Source organism: Oncorhynchus tshawytscha, linkage group LG20, assembly GCF_018296145.1.
Source record: "Oncorhynchus tshawytscha isolate Ot180627B linkage group LG20, Otsh_v2.0, whole genome shotgun sequence".
Lineage (NCBI taxonomy): Eukaryota > Metazoa > Chordata > Actinopteri > Salmoniformes > Salmonidae > Oncorhynchus > Oncorhynchus tshawytscha.
The window spans coordinates 4,878,284-4,895,404 of record NC_056448.1 but is presented as its reverse complement, the minus strand read 5'-3'; the positions used below and the strand labels follow the sequence as shown (position 1 = coordinate 4,895,404).

General features: G+C 43.8%; 1 protein-coding gene across 1 annotated transcript; it reads right to left on the bottom strand.

Annotated features, from left to right (window-relative positions):
- Nucleotides 1-101: 101 nt before the first annotated feature.
- Nucleotides 102-13,542, bottom strand: LOC112219666 (hsp90 co-chaperone Cdc37-like 1). The gene is made up of 8 exons (XM_024381128.2): nucleotides 13,210-13,542; nucleotides 10,421-10,726; nucleotides 5,232-5,328; nucleotides 4,978-5,093; nucleotides 3,833-3,955; nucleotides 1,622-1,798; nucleotides 1,458-1,529; nucleotides 102-383 (listed from the first exon to the last, which is right to left on the bottom strand). The coding sequence occupies exons 1-8, from the start codon at nucleotides 13,315-13,317 to the stop codon at nucleotides 264-266; spliced, it is 1,119 nt and encodes a 372-aa protein (XP_024236896.1). The 5' UTR covers nucleotides 13,318-13,542; the 3' UTR covers nucleotides 102-263.
- Nucleotides 13,543-17,121: the final 3,579 nt, after the last annotated feature.

Genomic DNA, 17,121 nt, shown 5'->3' with positions numbered 1-17,121 from the left:
CCATTTTAAAACTCCCTTCAAGATATGACATACTTTAGCGATATAAGCAAAGATACAGTAAGCGCTTCAAAATACCTACCAATCGTCTTCCCTTAAATATTTTTGTTGTTTTGAACAAAATATAAAGTGCAGGACACATTCCAGCGCAGATTCTGCGGCAAAAATAAGTCTGTGGGAGCTCAGCCCTTCTCCCGTCCATTTTGTAATATTTCTATTGAGTGTCATGAACTGATGGGGAAATGACGGGGAGGTGGAGACATTCGTTATGTCTCCATCATGCGCAGATCGTCTGTTTCTAAAGTAGCGTCCTCCTTGGACCATCTCCCTTCTCGGTTGGTCCACAAGCCAGCCTCCAGACAGCGCTTTACATGGTACTCTGCCACCTGGAGGTACAGACAGAGACCGAACTTAAAGGGCAACTTCCAACTCCCCAGAGAATTCTAAAATAAATCATGCAAATGATTGCAGTACAGGTAGGCATAACTCGTCTAAAGAAGAAAGCAGACACACTTATACAATATGACGAGTTCATTTCTATGGGTTGGTGCTAAAAGTTGACTGCTCCAAAAGCCTTGCTCCCTGGGAAGTGTAGTTTGCGACCCTAATCCACCTGCTCTGTGGGGCATCTGAACACTGAGAAGAGGCTTGGAGAGTAGACCCGTCTGCTCTGAGTGAATGTACAAGTAACACCCTATTCCCCCTATAGTGCACTACATAGGGAAAAGGGTGCCCTTTAGGATGCATCCAGGGGTTAACACACTGATGCTCAAGTGTCTGCTCTGAGTGAATGTACAAGTAACACCCTATTCCCCCTATAGTGCACTACATAGGGAAAAGGGTGCCCTTTAGGATGCATCCAGGGGTTAACACACTGATGCTCAAGTGTCTGCTCTGAGTGAATGTACAAGTAACACCCTATTCCCCCTATAGTGCACTACATAGGGAAAAGGGTGCCCTTTAGGATGCATCCAGGGGTTAACACACTGATGCTCAAGCAGATTATAATGCTTATGTAACAGGAGTGAAATTGGCCCACATCTAGACTTCCAACTAAGCCCTTGCTGCTAACCAAGTATAATTTGTGGAGGAGAAGACATTTGTTGATTTCCCCTCCGTCTGTTAGGATTTGGCAGGAAGTCAGACTTTAGGTGGCCAGTTGCGGGTGATCTCATTCTTTAACTCGCACTCCCTCCCCCGCGCTCTCTCTCACTCTCCAGAAAGTAATTCTGTTCTAAAGCAACACACTGACTGTTAATTTACCTTCGGTTTCACACAGCTTGAACTTGAGCATGAATTTGAGTTACGGTATCTTGGGATATTTCCATCGGTTATCTCAATCAATGTTTACATAACTTTTTTTTTTTTTAAATCAACAAATAGTGTGGCTGAACAGATCTGACAGGCCTACGGTACGTGTCTGACTCTGTGGAAACTGTAGTGAGAAGTGTAGCCAATACCTGTGGATTCATGGTGCTGAGAACATTCTGGAGAATCTGCATGTCTTGCAGCTGGAATCCTGACTTCAGTTCCTGTTCCAGAATGATAGGAATAGAATCATTCATATAGTACCATATATATCAAACTTTCCACACGTGTAAATGATGTCATTCGGAATACTTACAGGGGGTAAGGATTCTAGAACTTCTCTGGGGTCCGGGCGACAGCGTGCTGTGCTGCTCTGGTGCTCTGTAAAGTTAGGGAGTGTCTCTCCTTTGCACTTGACAGTGTGCTCTTTTACCCTCTGCTTAAAGGCCTCTAGCTCAGTATGGAATACATCCAAGTACCCCTCTTGTCCTGCCTTACATAGAAAGAAATGGCAACAGCATTAAAGTATATTCACTTGATCATCCTCTGTTGCCAAGAGGAACTTGGAATCATAACGGATACAACAAATGTCTTCTAAAATGGCATATATTAAAAGTGTCAGTTATAGATAAATGTTTACAGATGAGAAATGCAACATATTTTGGCATGAAACCACTTTACAGAGGGAACTTACAATCACATCAACAAGTCAGACTGGAAATCATACAGAAATGCTTAATGTTTTCACATGAATGCAATAGTGTGTTGGCATGAAATCATGTAGCTGTATATCATTGCATTGTTTGTGTTGTAGGAATCTTTGTCTTGACTCCTGTCGCTCTAGTGGTCATCTGACCACATTACATCACTGTCCGTACACCTTCCTTGTCCACCAATTTTTTGTATTTTTACATGTTAGTTACTTAATAACAAAAAACAATGAAAAACAAGTTGTCATTAAATTACAATACAAAAAGTTGAATAATTCCTTAACCTAGCTTATCAATAACAACTGGTTAGACGGTGGGTAAACCATTTTTCTTCAAATTACTTTGTGGTATAATGACTCAGCAGACAGACCAAGGCTGATTTATAAGCCGTTTCCCCAAAACCGTCTCCTCCTCTTCATCTACAGTGATTTTTTTTGTCGGTTTAACAGGTGACATCAATAAGGAATCATAGCTGTCACCTGGTCGGTCTGTCATGGAAAGAGCAGGTGTTCCTAAGCTAAATATTTTAGCTGGGTTGTGACAGCGAAGAGAACAGTCTTGTGCTTTAAAAGTTAATTTCCTGCAATTCTGCACGTTTTGCCATAGGGTGGAGGCATATTACACACCTCCAGGCTGTATAAGGGCTATTTGACCAAGAAGGAGAGTGATGGAGGCCTGCATCAGATGACCTGGCCTCCACAATCACCTGACCTCAACCCAATTGAGATGGTTTGGGATGAGTTGAACTACAGAATGAAAGAAACGCAGCCAACACGTGCTCAGAATATGTGGCAACTCCTTCAAGACTGTTGGAAAAGCATTCCAGGTGAAGCTGGTTGAGAGAATGCCAAGCGTGTGCAAAGCTGTCATTAATGCTGGCTACTTTGAAGAATCTAAAATATATTCTGATTTATTCAACAATTTTTTGGGTTACCATATGATTCCATGTGTTATTTAATAGTTTAGATGTCTTCACTTTTATTTTACAATGTAGATTATAGTAATAAAGTAAAACCCTTGAATGAGTAGTTGTCCAAACTTATGACTGGTACTGTAAGCGCAATCGATATACCTACCTAGTATTAAGCCATTAGGCTACATCTGAGCCGGTTCAATATTCATATCTATTATGCCTATAGGCTACTATTATCTAAAAGCTCACGCATTTGACAAAGCTTAACTTGCTACCTCAGGTTTAATTATTTGAATTGTTTAAATTGTGGAATATTTGTAGGCCTACTTGAAGCTCAATTCCTGCCTGCCGTTAAGCTACAATGATTTGTTGAGCAATTATCAAAACCATTGTCATCATATCCTATTTTTTAGGTCTCATTGATATTTTCTATAGCGAACGTGTCTATATTCATTTTGGCTCACAATTCACAGAAACTGAAGAAATGCTGAATTTACATAAACATTGCATACAAAATAGCACAAGAAAACAAAAAAATACATAACACAAGGCAAACATATAATACAAACAAATACATAATAAGCTACAGAACATTTTCTCTCTTGATGGGGAAAACTAGTGTAATTATTACGATTATTTTTACATTTAAAGATGACTTTGAATAGCCATTTAATAGCTACAGCAAACTCTTACGCCGATATTCTATAATAATTTTCAGCACAGAAAAGCTCCTGTAACGACACAGTTCGGTTTCACGTCGTAACGAGCGTACTGCGCGGTCTTTTGGGAAACCGCTGCGACTTCTTTGGCCGTTGTTTTTTACGGCGCATTGTTAAAAAACACCCGTGTGCCTACGTTCCAATCACGATCAAAAAAACAGTGCCCGGGATAGATAGAGGCTTACTTTGGCTTTGTGGAAGAAGTGGCGGAAGCAGCCTCTGGGGTCCTGCTGGGAGGTGCTGGCCATCTCCAGGATAAACTGCATAACAACAGCCTGGTGAGCTACCTGCTCCATCAACGCCTCTTTCTGTGGTTGAATTAAAAACAAGAAGGGAAAAAAAGTGAATTCATCTGTATAACATAAATACAGTCTGTGTAGGATATGCTATAAAGTAAATGTTTGTAAACCTGAACTGTAAAAATTCAGGTTTATATATATATATTTTTTAGAGGCCTCTTTCTGGGAAAGTGGACAGGATGGAACCTTTCACTGTTACAATGACCTCTAACATTGGGCGGCAGGGTAGTCTAGCTTGTTAACAGTGTTAGGCCAGAAACCGAAAGGTCGCGGGTTCAAATCCACGAGTTGACTAGGTGAAAAATCTGTTGATATGCCCTTGAGCACAAGGGGTGAGGGTAGGGGGAGATGAGGCCTTTCGCCAGACTCTTGACACCCTATTCCCTTAAAACAGTGACTGTTTTTGACTGAGGCCCATAGCACTATGGGGAGTGGAGTGAAAGGCACATGCCCCAGAGACCAACTGAAACACTGTGGTTGATATTAAAATATGGAGTTCTTATCCAGATAGTCTGCGTGTGAGCTTGAGGATAAAAGGGAATGGTTATTAGACATTAGGAACAACTGACCGTATGCAGACAGTGAGTTCAACCTAGTTTCCTGACATGTTGCCCCCCCCATTATTACAGTGAGTAGCTGTCGAGGTGGGGTGAAAACACCTCGATAATGGCGCTAGACATTCCTACTTAGACAGCAGCAATTAAGATGGCAGAACGAATAGAGGGTAGCCGGAAGTCCGGGCCTGATCCACTCCACTGATGGGGGCGTTTGAGGCAGGACTTCCTGCTTAACTCACTGTGAATACATACAGAATTAGCACCCTCTGGTGGGCCTTATTGATAAACCCTCATACAATTTCAAGGCATTTATACAAATCTTACGCTGAAAATAAATGCTAATTGTAAAACAAACAAAAAAACGTTTATGCATCAACTCTGAACAGGAAACACAAGAGTGATATTGGCTGTTAGATAACATATATTGTATCAACTATTGTACACAGGACAGTGTGCGTGTGTGATTGTTCTGACCTCTTCAGCCTGTAGTCTGAAGCACCAGAGGATCAGGTAGTTGGCAGTCTCCTCACAGACGAGGTGAGGCAGGTCAGACAGGAACCGCTGGCTGTCATCCCACCTCCGCAACATGCCTGACCAATCACAAAAGACCATTGGACAAATACCACTTCCTCCCCCAGCCCCACTAGAGGGACAACACCAGCAATGCATGGGATCTGCATAACTCAATTCTGAACTATGACAAGCTGTAGATGAAACATTTCACTCACCGAAATATCTAAATTCCTGTTCATACTTCTGAACAAAGGTTTTGCTCTGGTCATGATCCTCCAATTCAACGTTTTTACTTCTTGAATTAATAATACTCTATAGGGGGGAATTTAAAAAAGAGAAACACTTGAGTCTGTAACACTCTATTCCTCACATCCTATTCAGAACCTAAGGTGTCAAGAGGACACAAGAAATCATGGAGATACAACTGAGATTCCCCTCGCAGTACGTGGAGAAAGATAACATGTGTACTAATCAGGTAGGTCGCTTTATCATGGATGCAAACCTGCGAGGGTCCAAAAGAGTTTAAAAAATAATTGTTGCATATTTTCAGAGAATAACAAGTACATAAATACATATTTGGACAAATTCAATAGTCTGGAAATGTGTTTGGTGTAGGCTGGCATTGGTTAGTTGATTAAGTCAGTCGAATTTGATCCACAGAAGTGTAGTGGGCCATATCACAACGTGTTGCTGTACTCATGAGCAGCATGGTTTATCATGTTTGAAGCGAGCCTATAGGCCTATTTGTTTGGGGAGACAGCATCTCAATATAGTAGGCTGTGTTTGTTATTTGGATCTCCATTTGCCTTTTTGTTTACGGTTAATGTAACCATCTTAAATATAGATTGCGTCATGCCTTCATCGATCTGATATTTTGTTTACTAGGCCTACTTTTTACCACTGTTCTGTTTTGTTTGCATTCGCAGTTGTGTCAGTATTCTAAGCCAAACGGCTATTTAGTATTTTTGGGCTTAAGGGTAGGCCTTGTCAAAGGCTTAAGGGTAGGCCTTGACAAAGAGGTGAGGCTTTAGGAGGGACTGAAAGATAGTGATGGACTCAGTCACAGATGGCTGGAGGGAGGGAGTTCCAGAGCAACCCTGGAGAAGGCCCTGTCGCCTAAGCTCTAACTTCGACTGGGGATGACAAGGTGGCCTGCTGTGGTGGAACGGAGTGCGCGTGTGGGTTGGTAGGGGAGAAGGTCTGAGGTAAGGGTGGGGTGGTGAAGGGCTTTGTAGGTCAGAAGGAGGATCTTGTAATCAATGCACTGGGAGACAGGGAGCCAGTGGAGTTCAGAGGAAAGGGGTGATGTGCTGCCAGAACTTAATGTGGGTGAGGAGAGGCTTCAGAGTTTTGAACCACTTGGAGCTTATGGAGGGAGCTTGAGTTGATGCCGAAGAGGAGCGTGTTCCAGTAGTCAAGATGGGAGGAGATTAATTCATGTATGAGGGTTTCCGCGGCCGGACGGGATAGGGAAGACCTGACTTTGTCAATGTTGCGGCGGTGGAAGAATGAGGATTTGACAGTGTCTTATGTGGTGGTCAAAGGACAGGGAGGAGTCCAGGATGACGCCAAGGTTGCGTGCATGGAGGGAAGGAGAGACATACAGTGGTGTTGTCAATGGTGAGGTTGCCAGCTTTGGTGAGGGTGGATTTGGAGCCTATGAGGAGGAGTTACGTTTTATCACTGTTTTGTTTTGTAGCATCCATGTTTGTATTGCAGGGAGGCAGGATTCAATGTGGGTCAGAGGTGGTTTGACATAGCAGTGGAAGTCAAGGTTGAAGTGACGGAGGATATGATTAAGGAGGAGGATGTAGATGATGAAGAGTAAGGGACCCAGCACAGGGCCCTGGGGGACACAATGAATAATTGCAGCTGAGTCTGAGTTGTGGCCATTGAGGAAAATGTTTGTGAGATACACTATATATACAAAAGTCTGTGGACACCCCTTCAAATGAGTGGATTCTGCTATTTCAGCCACACCCGTTGCTGACAGGTGTATAAATCAAGGACACACCCCATGCAATCTCCATAGACAAACATTGGAAGTAGAATGACCTTACTGAAGACCTCTGTGACTTTCAATGTGGCAACGTCATAGGATGCCACCTGGACAAAAAAATCAGTTTGTCAAATTTCTGCCCTGAGAAATCTTCCCCGGTCAACTGTAAGTGCTGTTATTGTGAAGTGGAAACGTCTAGGAGCGACAACGGCTCAGCCGCGTAGTGGTAGGCCACACAAGCTCACAGAACGGGACTGCAGAATGCTGAAGCACATAGCGCATAAACATAATCTGTCCTCGGTTGCAACAGTTCCAAACTGCCTCTGGAAGCAACGTCAGCACATTAACTTTTTCTCTGGAGCTTCGTGAAATGGGTTTCCATGGCCGAGCAGCTGTACACATGCCTAAGATCACCATGCCAAGCATCGTCTGGAGAGGTGGAAACACGTTCTTTGGAGTGATGAATCACAGTTCACCATCTGGCAGTCCGACGGACAAATGTAGGTTTGGCGGATGCCAGGAGAACACTACCTGCCCAAATGCATAGTAAACATAGTTTACAGTGCCAACTGTAAAGTTTGGTGGAGTCGAAATAATGGTTTGGGGCTGTTTTTCATGGTTAAGGCTAGTCCCCTTAGTTCCAGTGAAGGGAAATCTTAATGCTACAGCATACAATAATATTCCAGATGATTCTGTGCTTCCAACTTTGTGACAATAGTTTGGAGAAGGCCCTTTCCTGTTTCAGCATGACTATGCCCCCGTGCACAAAGCAAGGTCCATACAAAAATGATTTGTCGAGATTGGTGTAGAAGAACTTGACTTGTCTGCACAGAGCCCTGACCTCAATCCCATCGAACATCTTTGGGATAAATTGGAACGTCGATTGCGAGCTAGGCCTAATCGCTCAACATCCGTGCCTGACCTCACTAATGCTCATGGCTGAATGGAAGCAAGTCCCCACATCAATGTTCCAACATCTAGTAGAAAGCCTTCCCAGAAGAGTGGAGACTTATAGCAGCAAAGAGGGAACCAACTCTATATTAATGCCCATGATTTTGGAATGAGATGGTCAACAAACATATTTCCACATGCTTTTGGTCATGTAGTGTATGATTGTAGCCAGAAAAGTGTGGTGCCCTCAACACTCAGACCTTCAAGCCGGATCTACACGGATGACCTATTTTGAGATCAAAACAGAGAATGTCGCCGAGAAGTAGCAAGTTCACATCCCTTTTATTATTGTCAGGGACATCGAACTTGGTATTTCTATCTTGTGAAAGCGCGAACCACTGCTTTTAATCAGGGCAAGGAGACCGGAAACATGACCGAATACAAACAGTGTAGCTATTCCCTCCACAAGGCAATCAAACAAGCTAAGTGTCAGTATAGAGACAAAGTAGTCGCAATTCAATGGCTCAGACACAAGAGGTATGTGGCAGGTTCTACAGTCAATCACGGACTACAAAAAGAAAACCAGCCCCGTCGCGGACTAGGATGTCTTGCTCCCAGACAGACTAAACAATTTCTTTGCTCGCTTTGAGGACAATACTGTGCCACTGACACGGCCCGCTACCAGAACTTGCGGACTCTCCTTCACTGCAGCTGACATGAGTAAAACATTTAAACGTGTTAACCCTTGCAAGGCTGTAGGCCCAGACGTCATCCCCAGCCATGTCCTCAGAGCATGCGCAGACCAGCTGGCTAGTGTGTTTACGGACATATTCAATCAATCCTTATCCCAGTCTGCTGTTCCCACATGCTTCAAGAGGGCCACCATTGTTCCTGTTCCCAAGAAAGCTAAGTTAACTGAGCTAAATGACTCACTTCCGTCATCATGAAGTGCTTTGAGAGACTAGTCAAGGACCATATCACATCCACCCTACCGGACACCCTAGACCCACTCCAATTTGCTTACCGCCCCAATAGGTCCACAGACGACGCAATCACACTACACTACACTGCACACTGCCCGAACCCATCTGGACAAGAGGAATACCTATGTGAGAATGCTGTTCATTGACTACAGCTCAGCATTTAACACCATAGTACCCTCCAAACTCGTCATCAAGCTCGAGACCCTGGGTCTCAACCCCACCCTGTGCAACTAGGTACTGGACTTCCTGACGGGCCGCCCCCAGGTCGTGAGGGTAGGTAACAACATCTCCACCCCGCCGATTCTCAACAATGGGGCCCCACAAGGGTGCGTTCTGAGCCCTCTCCTCTACTCCCTGTTCACCTACGACTGCGTGGCCATGCACGCCTCTAACTCAATCATCAAGTTTGCAGACGACACTAGTCGTAGGCTTGAGTACCAACAACGACGAGGCGTCCTACAGGGAGGTGGTGAGGGCCATCGGAGTGTGGTGTCAGGAAAATAACCTCACACTCAATGTCAACAAAACAAAGGAGATGATTGTGGACTTCAGGAAACAGCAGCGGGAGCAGCCCCCTATCCACATCAACGGGACAGTAGTGGAGAAGGTGGAAAGTTTTAAGTTCCTCGGCATACACATCACAGACAAACTAAAATGGTCCAACCACACAGACAGCGTGGTGAAGAAGGCGCAGCAGCTCCTCTTCAACCTCAGGAGGCTGAAGAAATTTGGCTTGTCACCAAAAACACTCACAAACTTTTATAGATGCACAATCGAGAGCATCCTGTCGGCTGTATAACCTCCTGGTACGGCAACTGCTCTGCCCACAACCATAAGGCTCTCCAGAGGGTAGTGAGGTGTGCACAACGCATCACCGGGGGCAAACTACCTGCCCTCCAGGACACCTACACCACCCGATGTCACAGGAAGGCCAAAAAGATCAACAAGGACAACAACCACCCGAGCCACTGCCTGTTCAACATGCTATCATCCAGAAGGCGAGGTCAGTACTGGTGCATCAAAGCGGGGACCGAGAGACTGAAAAACAGCTTCTATCTCAAGGCCATCAGACTGTTAAACAGCCATCACTAACATTGAGTGGCTGCTGCCAACATAATGACTCAACTCCAGCCACTTTAATAATGGAAAAATGTATGTCAAAAATGTATCACTAGCCGCTTTAAACAATGCCAATTAATATAATGTTTACATACCCTACATTACTCATCTCATATGTATATACTGTACTCGATACCATCTACTGCATCTTGCCTATGCCGTCCTGTACCATCACTTATTCATATATTTGTATGTACATATTCTTATTCATTCTTTTACACTTGTGTGTATAAGGTAGTTGTTGTGAAATTGTTAGGTTAGATTACTCGTTGGTTATTACTGCATTGTCGGAACTAGAAGCACAAGCATTTCGCTACAGTCGCATTAACATCTGCTAGCCATATGTATGTGACAAATAAAATTGGAAATATCATTTGTGTTTCAATGAGTGTGTGTAGGTTTCCATAGTTACCTTGTCAAACACATCCTGGCTGCTGTCAGCACTGAGCACAGGGCTCCTGCTGCCTCCCAGCATGTTCTCCTTCCGGCGCCACTCTTGTTCCGTCTGGGAGAGCTCTGATTGGCTGGCAATGGCGCGGGCATGCTCCTGCTCAACACTTTCGGAGCCGTGCAGCTCCAGCCCACACAGCTGGTCCTGAGCCTCCACCAGCTGCCAGCTGGACACGATGGAGGCCTTCACACACTGCTGCTGACTCTGGCACAGGGACGCCATACGGTCTTCTGATGCAGAGGCCATGCACTCTTTAACGAAAACACCCTGGTCACAGAGAGGAAAAAGAGTTGTTTGTTATGAACAACTGATGGAGGCCTTAACCCACTGCTGCTGGCTCTGGCAGAGATGCCATGGACATGCAGCTGCACCCTGGGGTCACAGAGGGGAGAAGACTGATATCTTGACTAGAACCCCCAAAAATATGATCATATTACTCTGGTGCTAGCCTCTCTACACTGGCTTCCTGTTAAGGCTAGGGTTGATTTCAGGGTTTTACTGCTAATCTACAAAGCATTACATGGGCTTGCTCCTACCTATCTCTCCGATTTGATCTTGTCATATATACCTACACGTACGCTACGGTCACAAGACGCAGGCCTCCTTATTGTCCCTAGAATTTCTAAGCAAACAGTTGGAGGGAGAGCTTTCTCCTATAGAGCTCCATTTTTATGGAATGGTCTGCCTATCCATTTGAGAGACGCAGACTCTGTCTCGACCTTTAAGTCTTTACTGAAGACTCATCTCTTCAGTAGGTCCTATGATTGAGTGTAGTCTGGCCCAGGGGTGTGAAGGTGAACGGAAAGGCACTGGAACGACAAACCACCCTTGCTGCCTGGCCGGTTCCCCTCTCTCCACTGGGATTCTCTGCCTCTGACCCCACTACGGGGGCTGAGTCACTGGCGTACTGGTGCTCTTCCATGCAGTCCCTAGGAGGGTTGAGTCACTGATGTGATCTTCCTGTCCGGGTTGGCGCCCCCCTTGGATTCGTACAGTGGAAGAGAGCTTCATGGGCTATACTCAACCTTGTCTCAGGGTAGTAATTTGGTGGTCAGATGATATTCCTCTAGTGGTGTGGGGGCTGTGCATTGGCAAAGTGGGTGGGGTTATATCCTGCCTGATTGGCACCTTGACCTGTTCACAGGACGTGCTACCTTGTCCCGGACCTGCTCTTTTCGACTCTCTCTACCTCACTCGCTGTCTAACTCTGAATGCTCGGCTATGAAAAGCCAACTGACATTTACTCCCGAGGTGCTGATCTGTTGCACCCTCTACAACTACTGTGATTATTATTATTTGACCATGCTGGTCATTTAGGAACATTTGAACATCTTGGCCATGTTCTGTTATAATCTCCACCTGGCACAGCCAGAAGAGGACTGGCCACCCCTCAGAGCCTGGTTCCTCTCTACGTTTCTTCCTAGGTTCCTGCTTTTCTAGGGAGTTTTTCCTAGCCACCATGCTTCTACATCTGCACTGTTTGGGGTTTTCGGCTAGGTTTCTGCATAGCACTTGGTGACATCGGCTGATGTAAGAAGGGATTTAGAACTAAATGTGATTGGATATCAATCAATTATCTTTATATTATATTCTGCTGCTGGCTCTGGGACAGAGATGGCATGAACTCTACACCACAATGGTCACAGAGGAGAAAAACAAAATAGCTTATTATGACTGATATCAGAAAATCTGTTACATTACATTCTGCAGCAGAATATTAAAGCTACAATCATCAGGGCCTGTATTCAAAAAGTGTCTCAGAGTAGGAGTGTGTATATGAGATATGGTCCTCCCTGTAATCTTATTCGTTGTGATTTTAAAGGCAAAACTGAACCTTGAGCAGCAGTCCTAGTAGGAGATGCTTTATGAAAACGGGCTCTGGTCGGAATGAAAAGTGGGTCCGGGCTCCCAATACTGCCTGTCCTCCATTGCAGCTGAAATCTCATCCTCCTTGATGATGCAATGCAGTAACTCTGTTCGGGTGATGTGTGTACAATGGATGTGCAAACGGACATGTAAAAACACAGCTTGTGTAGTTTTGCATAACACGCTAACAATAACAACAATATGTACCACCCACTAGCTACAGCTGTCAAGACAATACTGTATGGATACTTCCGGCAAGAGGTGACACACATACTAGTTATGGGTGCTTATATCATTCATGGTACCTGAGATGGCTAAGTAGCTAGTTACTGCTTGACTGGCTAAAGCAACAATACAGCAAGTACTACTAACATCTGCTAAACGTGTATGTGACCAATACAATTAGATTTGAGAAGTATATGGTGTAACGTTAACTAGTGTTCTATGCACCAATTCGCCGTGCAATATTGGTAAGCATCTACACTACAGTGGCGAAAATGGAAATCTACAGAGGTAACGTTAGCTATCACACACAGTCTGATTTACTAGGCAAGCTAGGTAGCTAACGTTAGTTGCACTGGTCCAAAGCGAAAGAGCTAGCTAACCTAACACAGTACTGTAAGATCAGTCATTACAGATGGACTCAATACCAACTCAGACTCGTTTCCATTGTTGACTTTGTGTAATGAAATGGAATTGTTAACTAGCCAACAGCATACTGCAGCTAGTATTATCAGAGATCATTCGAATAGCTAGCAGCTATTGAGAAGCGGGGTGCCTAAACTAGCGTGCTGAGGTTTTTTTCCTTGGATGACTGACGTATCGTTAGCTCCGTCTAGTACGAATCAATTGGTAAAGTGTATTGGCCTTTAGCCCCACAATACCTGCAGTGGAGTGCTGTAAGAGCTACCGTTACTTGGTACAGCAGAGGCACTGCAGCTCTCTTCTTCGTCTGCTAACATGGGGAAGGTTATAGTCCCGAACCCCTCCATCGCTGCTGCTCCTCCTCGAGCCGCTCCAAAACACCGCCACTGAGTTCTAGAACCTGTCACACTAGAGTAAATATACTGCCTAAATTCTTCCCAAGACACGCAATGATCTAGCCAAACTAACAGCTGTGATATTTGGGTAAATCAGAACACAAAAATACAGCAACCTCTTCAATCAACTTCATCCTCCATGGTTTTTTATTCAAGTACCACGTGTTGTGGAACTTTGATCACGTGGTAAATCTGTTTTTGGTGTTTTTAAAATGTGTATTTGATGACCACGATTACTATATCAACGAGGGGGCTATGCGTTCCATGGGAAACAATGAACAACGTGGAAGGTGTGTTCCATGACGTGCTACTGGAGTGGAACTGACCTTCCACGGAATTGCATTATTTTTCAGTGAATGCATAGAGCCCCGAGTTGATTATCCATTTTATACCATGGCTATACATTAACACATTTGCTGCTATAAAAATGTGTTAAACATCCACCGAAGTAGCTGGCAAGTTAACTAGATAGCTACAGTAGTTGCCGTGGTAACCAAACAAACAGACTTGCTAGTTAAGCGAACCAAACCATAATCAGTCCTCGCTTGCCGTTATGAAAATCGAATTCAACAATGCCAATAATGTTTTCAATTTGACTTTTGCGTTCAAAAGCAGCTCCAACATAGAGCATGTAAGAATGAACTATAGCCATTGAATGCTACAGTGCAAAAATACTGCGTTATAGGGAAACAATGCACGATCTATAGTATGTTATGAACAGTGTGGACTAAGTTTTGTAGACTTTTCCCTTTGCAAAAATGTTTTTTTAAATGTCGAGTTGTTTATAAGGAGCGCAAAGGAGATGCGTTCCCTAACGGAAATATGCAACGCGGAAATAGAGTCTCGCTAGCTCGGGCTTGGCTCCGCCCACCATCACTCATTTGTTCCCATTGTAAACGACAGGCTGTGGTCTAGTCTTAAACCCCTTTGAATATACTGTACCACCGCTAAGGGCTGTTCTTAGGCAGGACGCAATGCCCTCCGTGCAGACCCTTAACCTGGAATGTTTCGTCCCATAAGCTTTCAAAAATATAGAACAAGTCCATTGTTTCGCTTTCCATTAATGAAACCTTTAAAACGTTGTAAGATAACATATGACACCTGTTGAATTCGGTTAACATTCAACCCATTATGAGGTTTCTGTGTTATGCACTATAGTCCATTACCATATATATGATTGAATATTATCTGCTGTTGGCTTGTGTGGATGTATGTATGTGTTATGCAACATAACTGACTTGAAACATTGTTAAAAATTTCAAGGCCATAGGCCCTTCTCATGATGGAAAAATACAGAAGACAGGGCACATTCAGAGCGTGGGGTTGCAGAACAAGCGGTCTTTTGTTAGATAACAGGAGCCAGGTGTGAGATAACGGTATGGAGCATGAGCGCATGGATGTTCTTCACAGCAACAGTTACATCTATCAACAGAAGCGCCAAGAGGCGGGGCCCCGCCTGAGCGCCTGCAATAGGCTGAGCGAGTTTAAACCACGCCCAGCCTCTACTGTGATAGGCCAACAGACGGGTTGGAACTGTCTATCACAGTATAAAGAATACTGTTTACATACATCTTGTCAGTTCTCTGTTTTGCCCTGCGAGGTGGGACAGTGAGCCCGTATATACGAAAATTGCATTTACCACTTATTGCTTAGCTAATAGAAAATACATAGTATACAATCGCTGACTCATTGTCATATTTATCCTGATACCAGATTCGAATTTACGCGACCCTAACACCATGTAAAAACATGGCAGATCTAACATTCACACATGAAATAAAGGCTATAAACGCTACGTAGTAGCTAGTTAGCAGCAGGCTGGGCTATCTATCTAGACATGTTCAAGGGATAGCTCTCAAACTCTAAGTGGCATTCTACCTTCTTACAGTTTCAGCCATTAGCTTTGCCCATGACTACTTCATGTGAACCACAATCCCAACGCTGTGTTTTAACATTGAGAAACGTCAATAATCATTGCTTTCGAAACATTCATCAGCGAGAAAAAATCATTCAGATAAAAAAAGATACTGTAGCAGTTTTGCACAGATCCATACAGCTAAGGGGGCCTCCATCCGACGAAACTACACTTCCGCTACACTTCCCGAGTTACCAAAGATTATGAATATACTGACAAGATTTACATGTCTCTCCAACCTAACAATGGGAGTCATTGTCCATGTAATATTCATATGTGTAAACATACTGAATTGTAAATTGGATGCATTTTACCGCCATATCATACGGTGCTATGATTGGTTAAGACCACCCAAATGGTTAGGTCATGGTCCGTTTGATCCTGGTTGGCGATACGTGAACATGCCAGTTATAGCTGGCTAATAAAGAGCTACCTTAAGAAATATCCTGTAGTACTGCATTTTATTATTTTGTACAAAGTGTCCACAAAGCGGAACGGCATGCTATCTAGCACCCGCAAATCCTTTCTTTGGATTGGTGGATACATCTCATTATTACAATCGTTTTTTAAATATTTGATGAAGGTTGTTGACAAATGCTATGCTGCTAGAGACAACTCATAAATAAAGTGATTTTTTTCAATGTTGCCGGGATGTCACAGGTCCTACTAATATCAGTACAGTTGTAACAACTTAAGCATTACGCAAATTCTATTCAATCAAATAAACCTCACGTAGCAAATAAGCCATTCATTTTTTTGTTGACCAAATTCGAGACACTCATCGACCTCCATAAAACCTGCTTGGTGGGCCAAACGAAAAAATGCCACCTGCTGGAGGGAGACAGATTTTCCCAGAGTCGGGCCTCTCTCTTCCTCTCTGGGTTAGGTTTACACACAAGTGTTTGGAGTACGCTAGATAGTGAATTAGCACAGGTCGCCTCTTGTGTTCCGCAAACAGGCGCTGTAACTATGGCGACATGGCGCACGGGGACACGAAACCCTAACGAGGTGTGTGTCAATTTAACCTTTTTTTTAATGTATTATTATTTCTCGCTGATATCCGATGTATGTTAACTTTCAGACCGAGTGCCAGAGCTCTTAACCAAAAGCTCACCGCAAAGAACATACTTTCGTCAATAGGCGCTAAAGCAGTTAGCGTCAATGAATAGGGTTGGTCGGGGACAGAGGGAACAATGAATGGAGCCAAATACAGGCAAATCCTCGACGAGATCCTGCTTCTGAGTTCAAAAGACCGTAGACTTGGACATAAATTTAAGTTCCAACAGGACAAGGACCCCAAGCATACAGCAAAAAGCAACGCTGGATTGGCTTCAGAACAAGAATGTGAAAGTCATTGAGTGGCCCAGACTTGAATTCCATTGAAAATCTGTGTAAAGACTTGAAGATTGCGGTCACCACCCATCTAATTTAACATAGTTTGAAAAAATCTGCAAGGAAGAATGGGAGAAAATCCCCAAATCCAGATGTGCAAAGTGCAAAGACATACCCAAGATGACTCAATGCTGTAATCACCGCCAAAGGTGGTATAAAGTATTTACTCAGGGGTGTGAAAACGTATGTAAATGAGATATTTCTGTATTTCATTTGGTATTTATTTTTTATTGGCAAAAATGTAAATGTTTTCACTTTTTCATTATGGGGTATTGTGTGTAGATGAGTGAGAAAACAAATGTAATCAAGAACATGTGGACTAAGTCAAGGGGTATGAATACTTTCTGAAGGCACTGCATTATTATACACTTTATTACCTCACCTAGGACCTCACCATCCTGTACTGCTCAATAGTTGCCAATAGGTGGTAGCAGAGTACAGCAGAGCGC

Coding starts and splice junctions, on each gene's coding strand:
- LOC112219666 (XM_024381128.2), bottom strand. CDS start 13,317: ATGGAGGGGTTCGGGACTATAACCTTCCCCATGTTAGCAGACGAAGAA. Junction 5,329..10,420: donor GCCAGGATGTGTTTGACAAG/GTAACTATGGAA, acceptor TCCCCCCTATAG/AGTATTATTAATTCAAGAAG. Junction 5,094..5,231: donor ACAGGAATTTAGATATTTCG/GTGAGTGAAATG, acceptor GTGATTGGTCAG/GCATGTTGCGGAGGTGGGAT.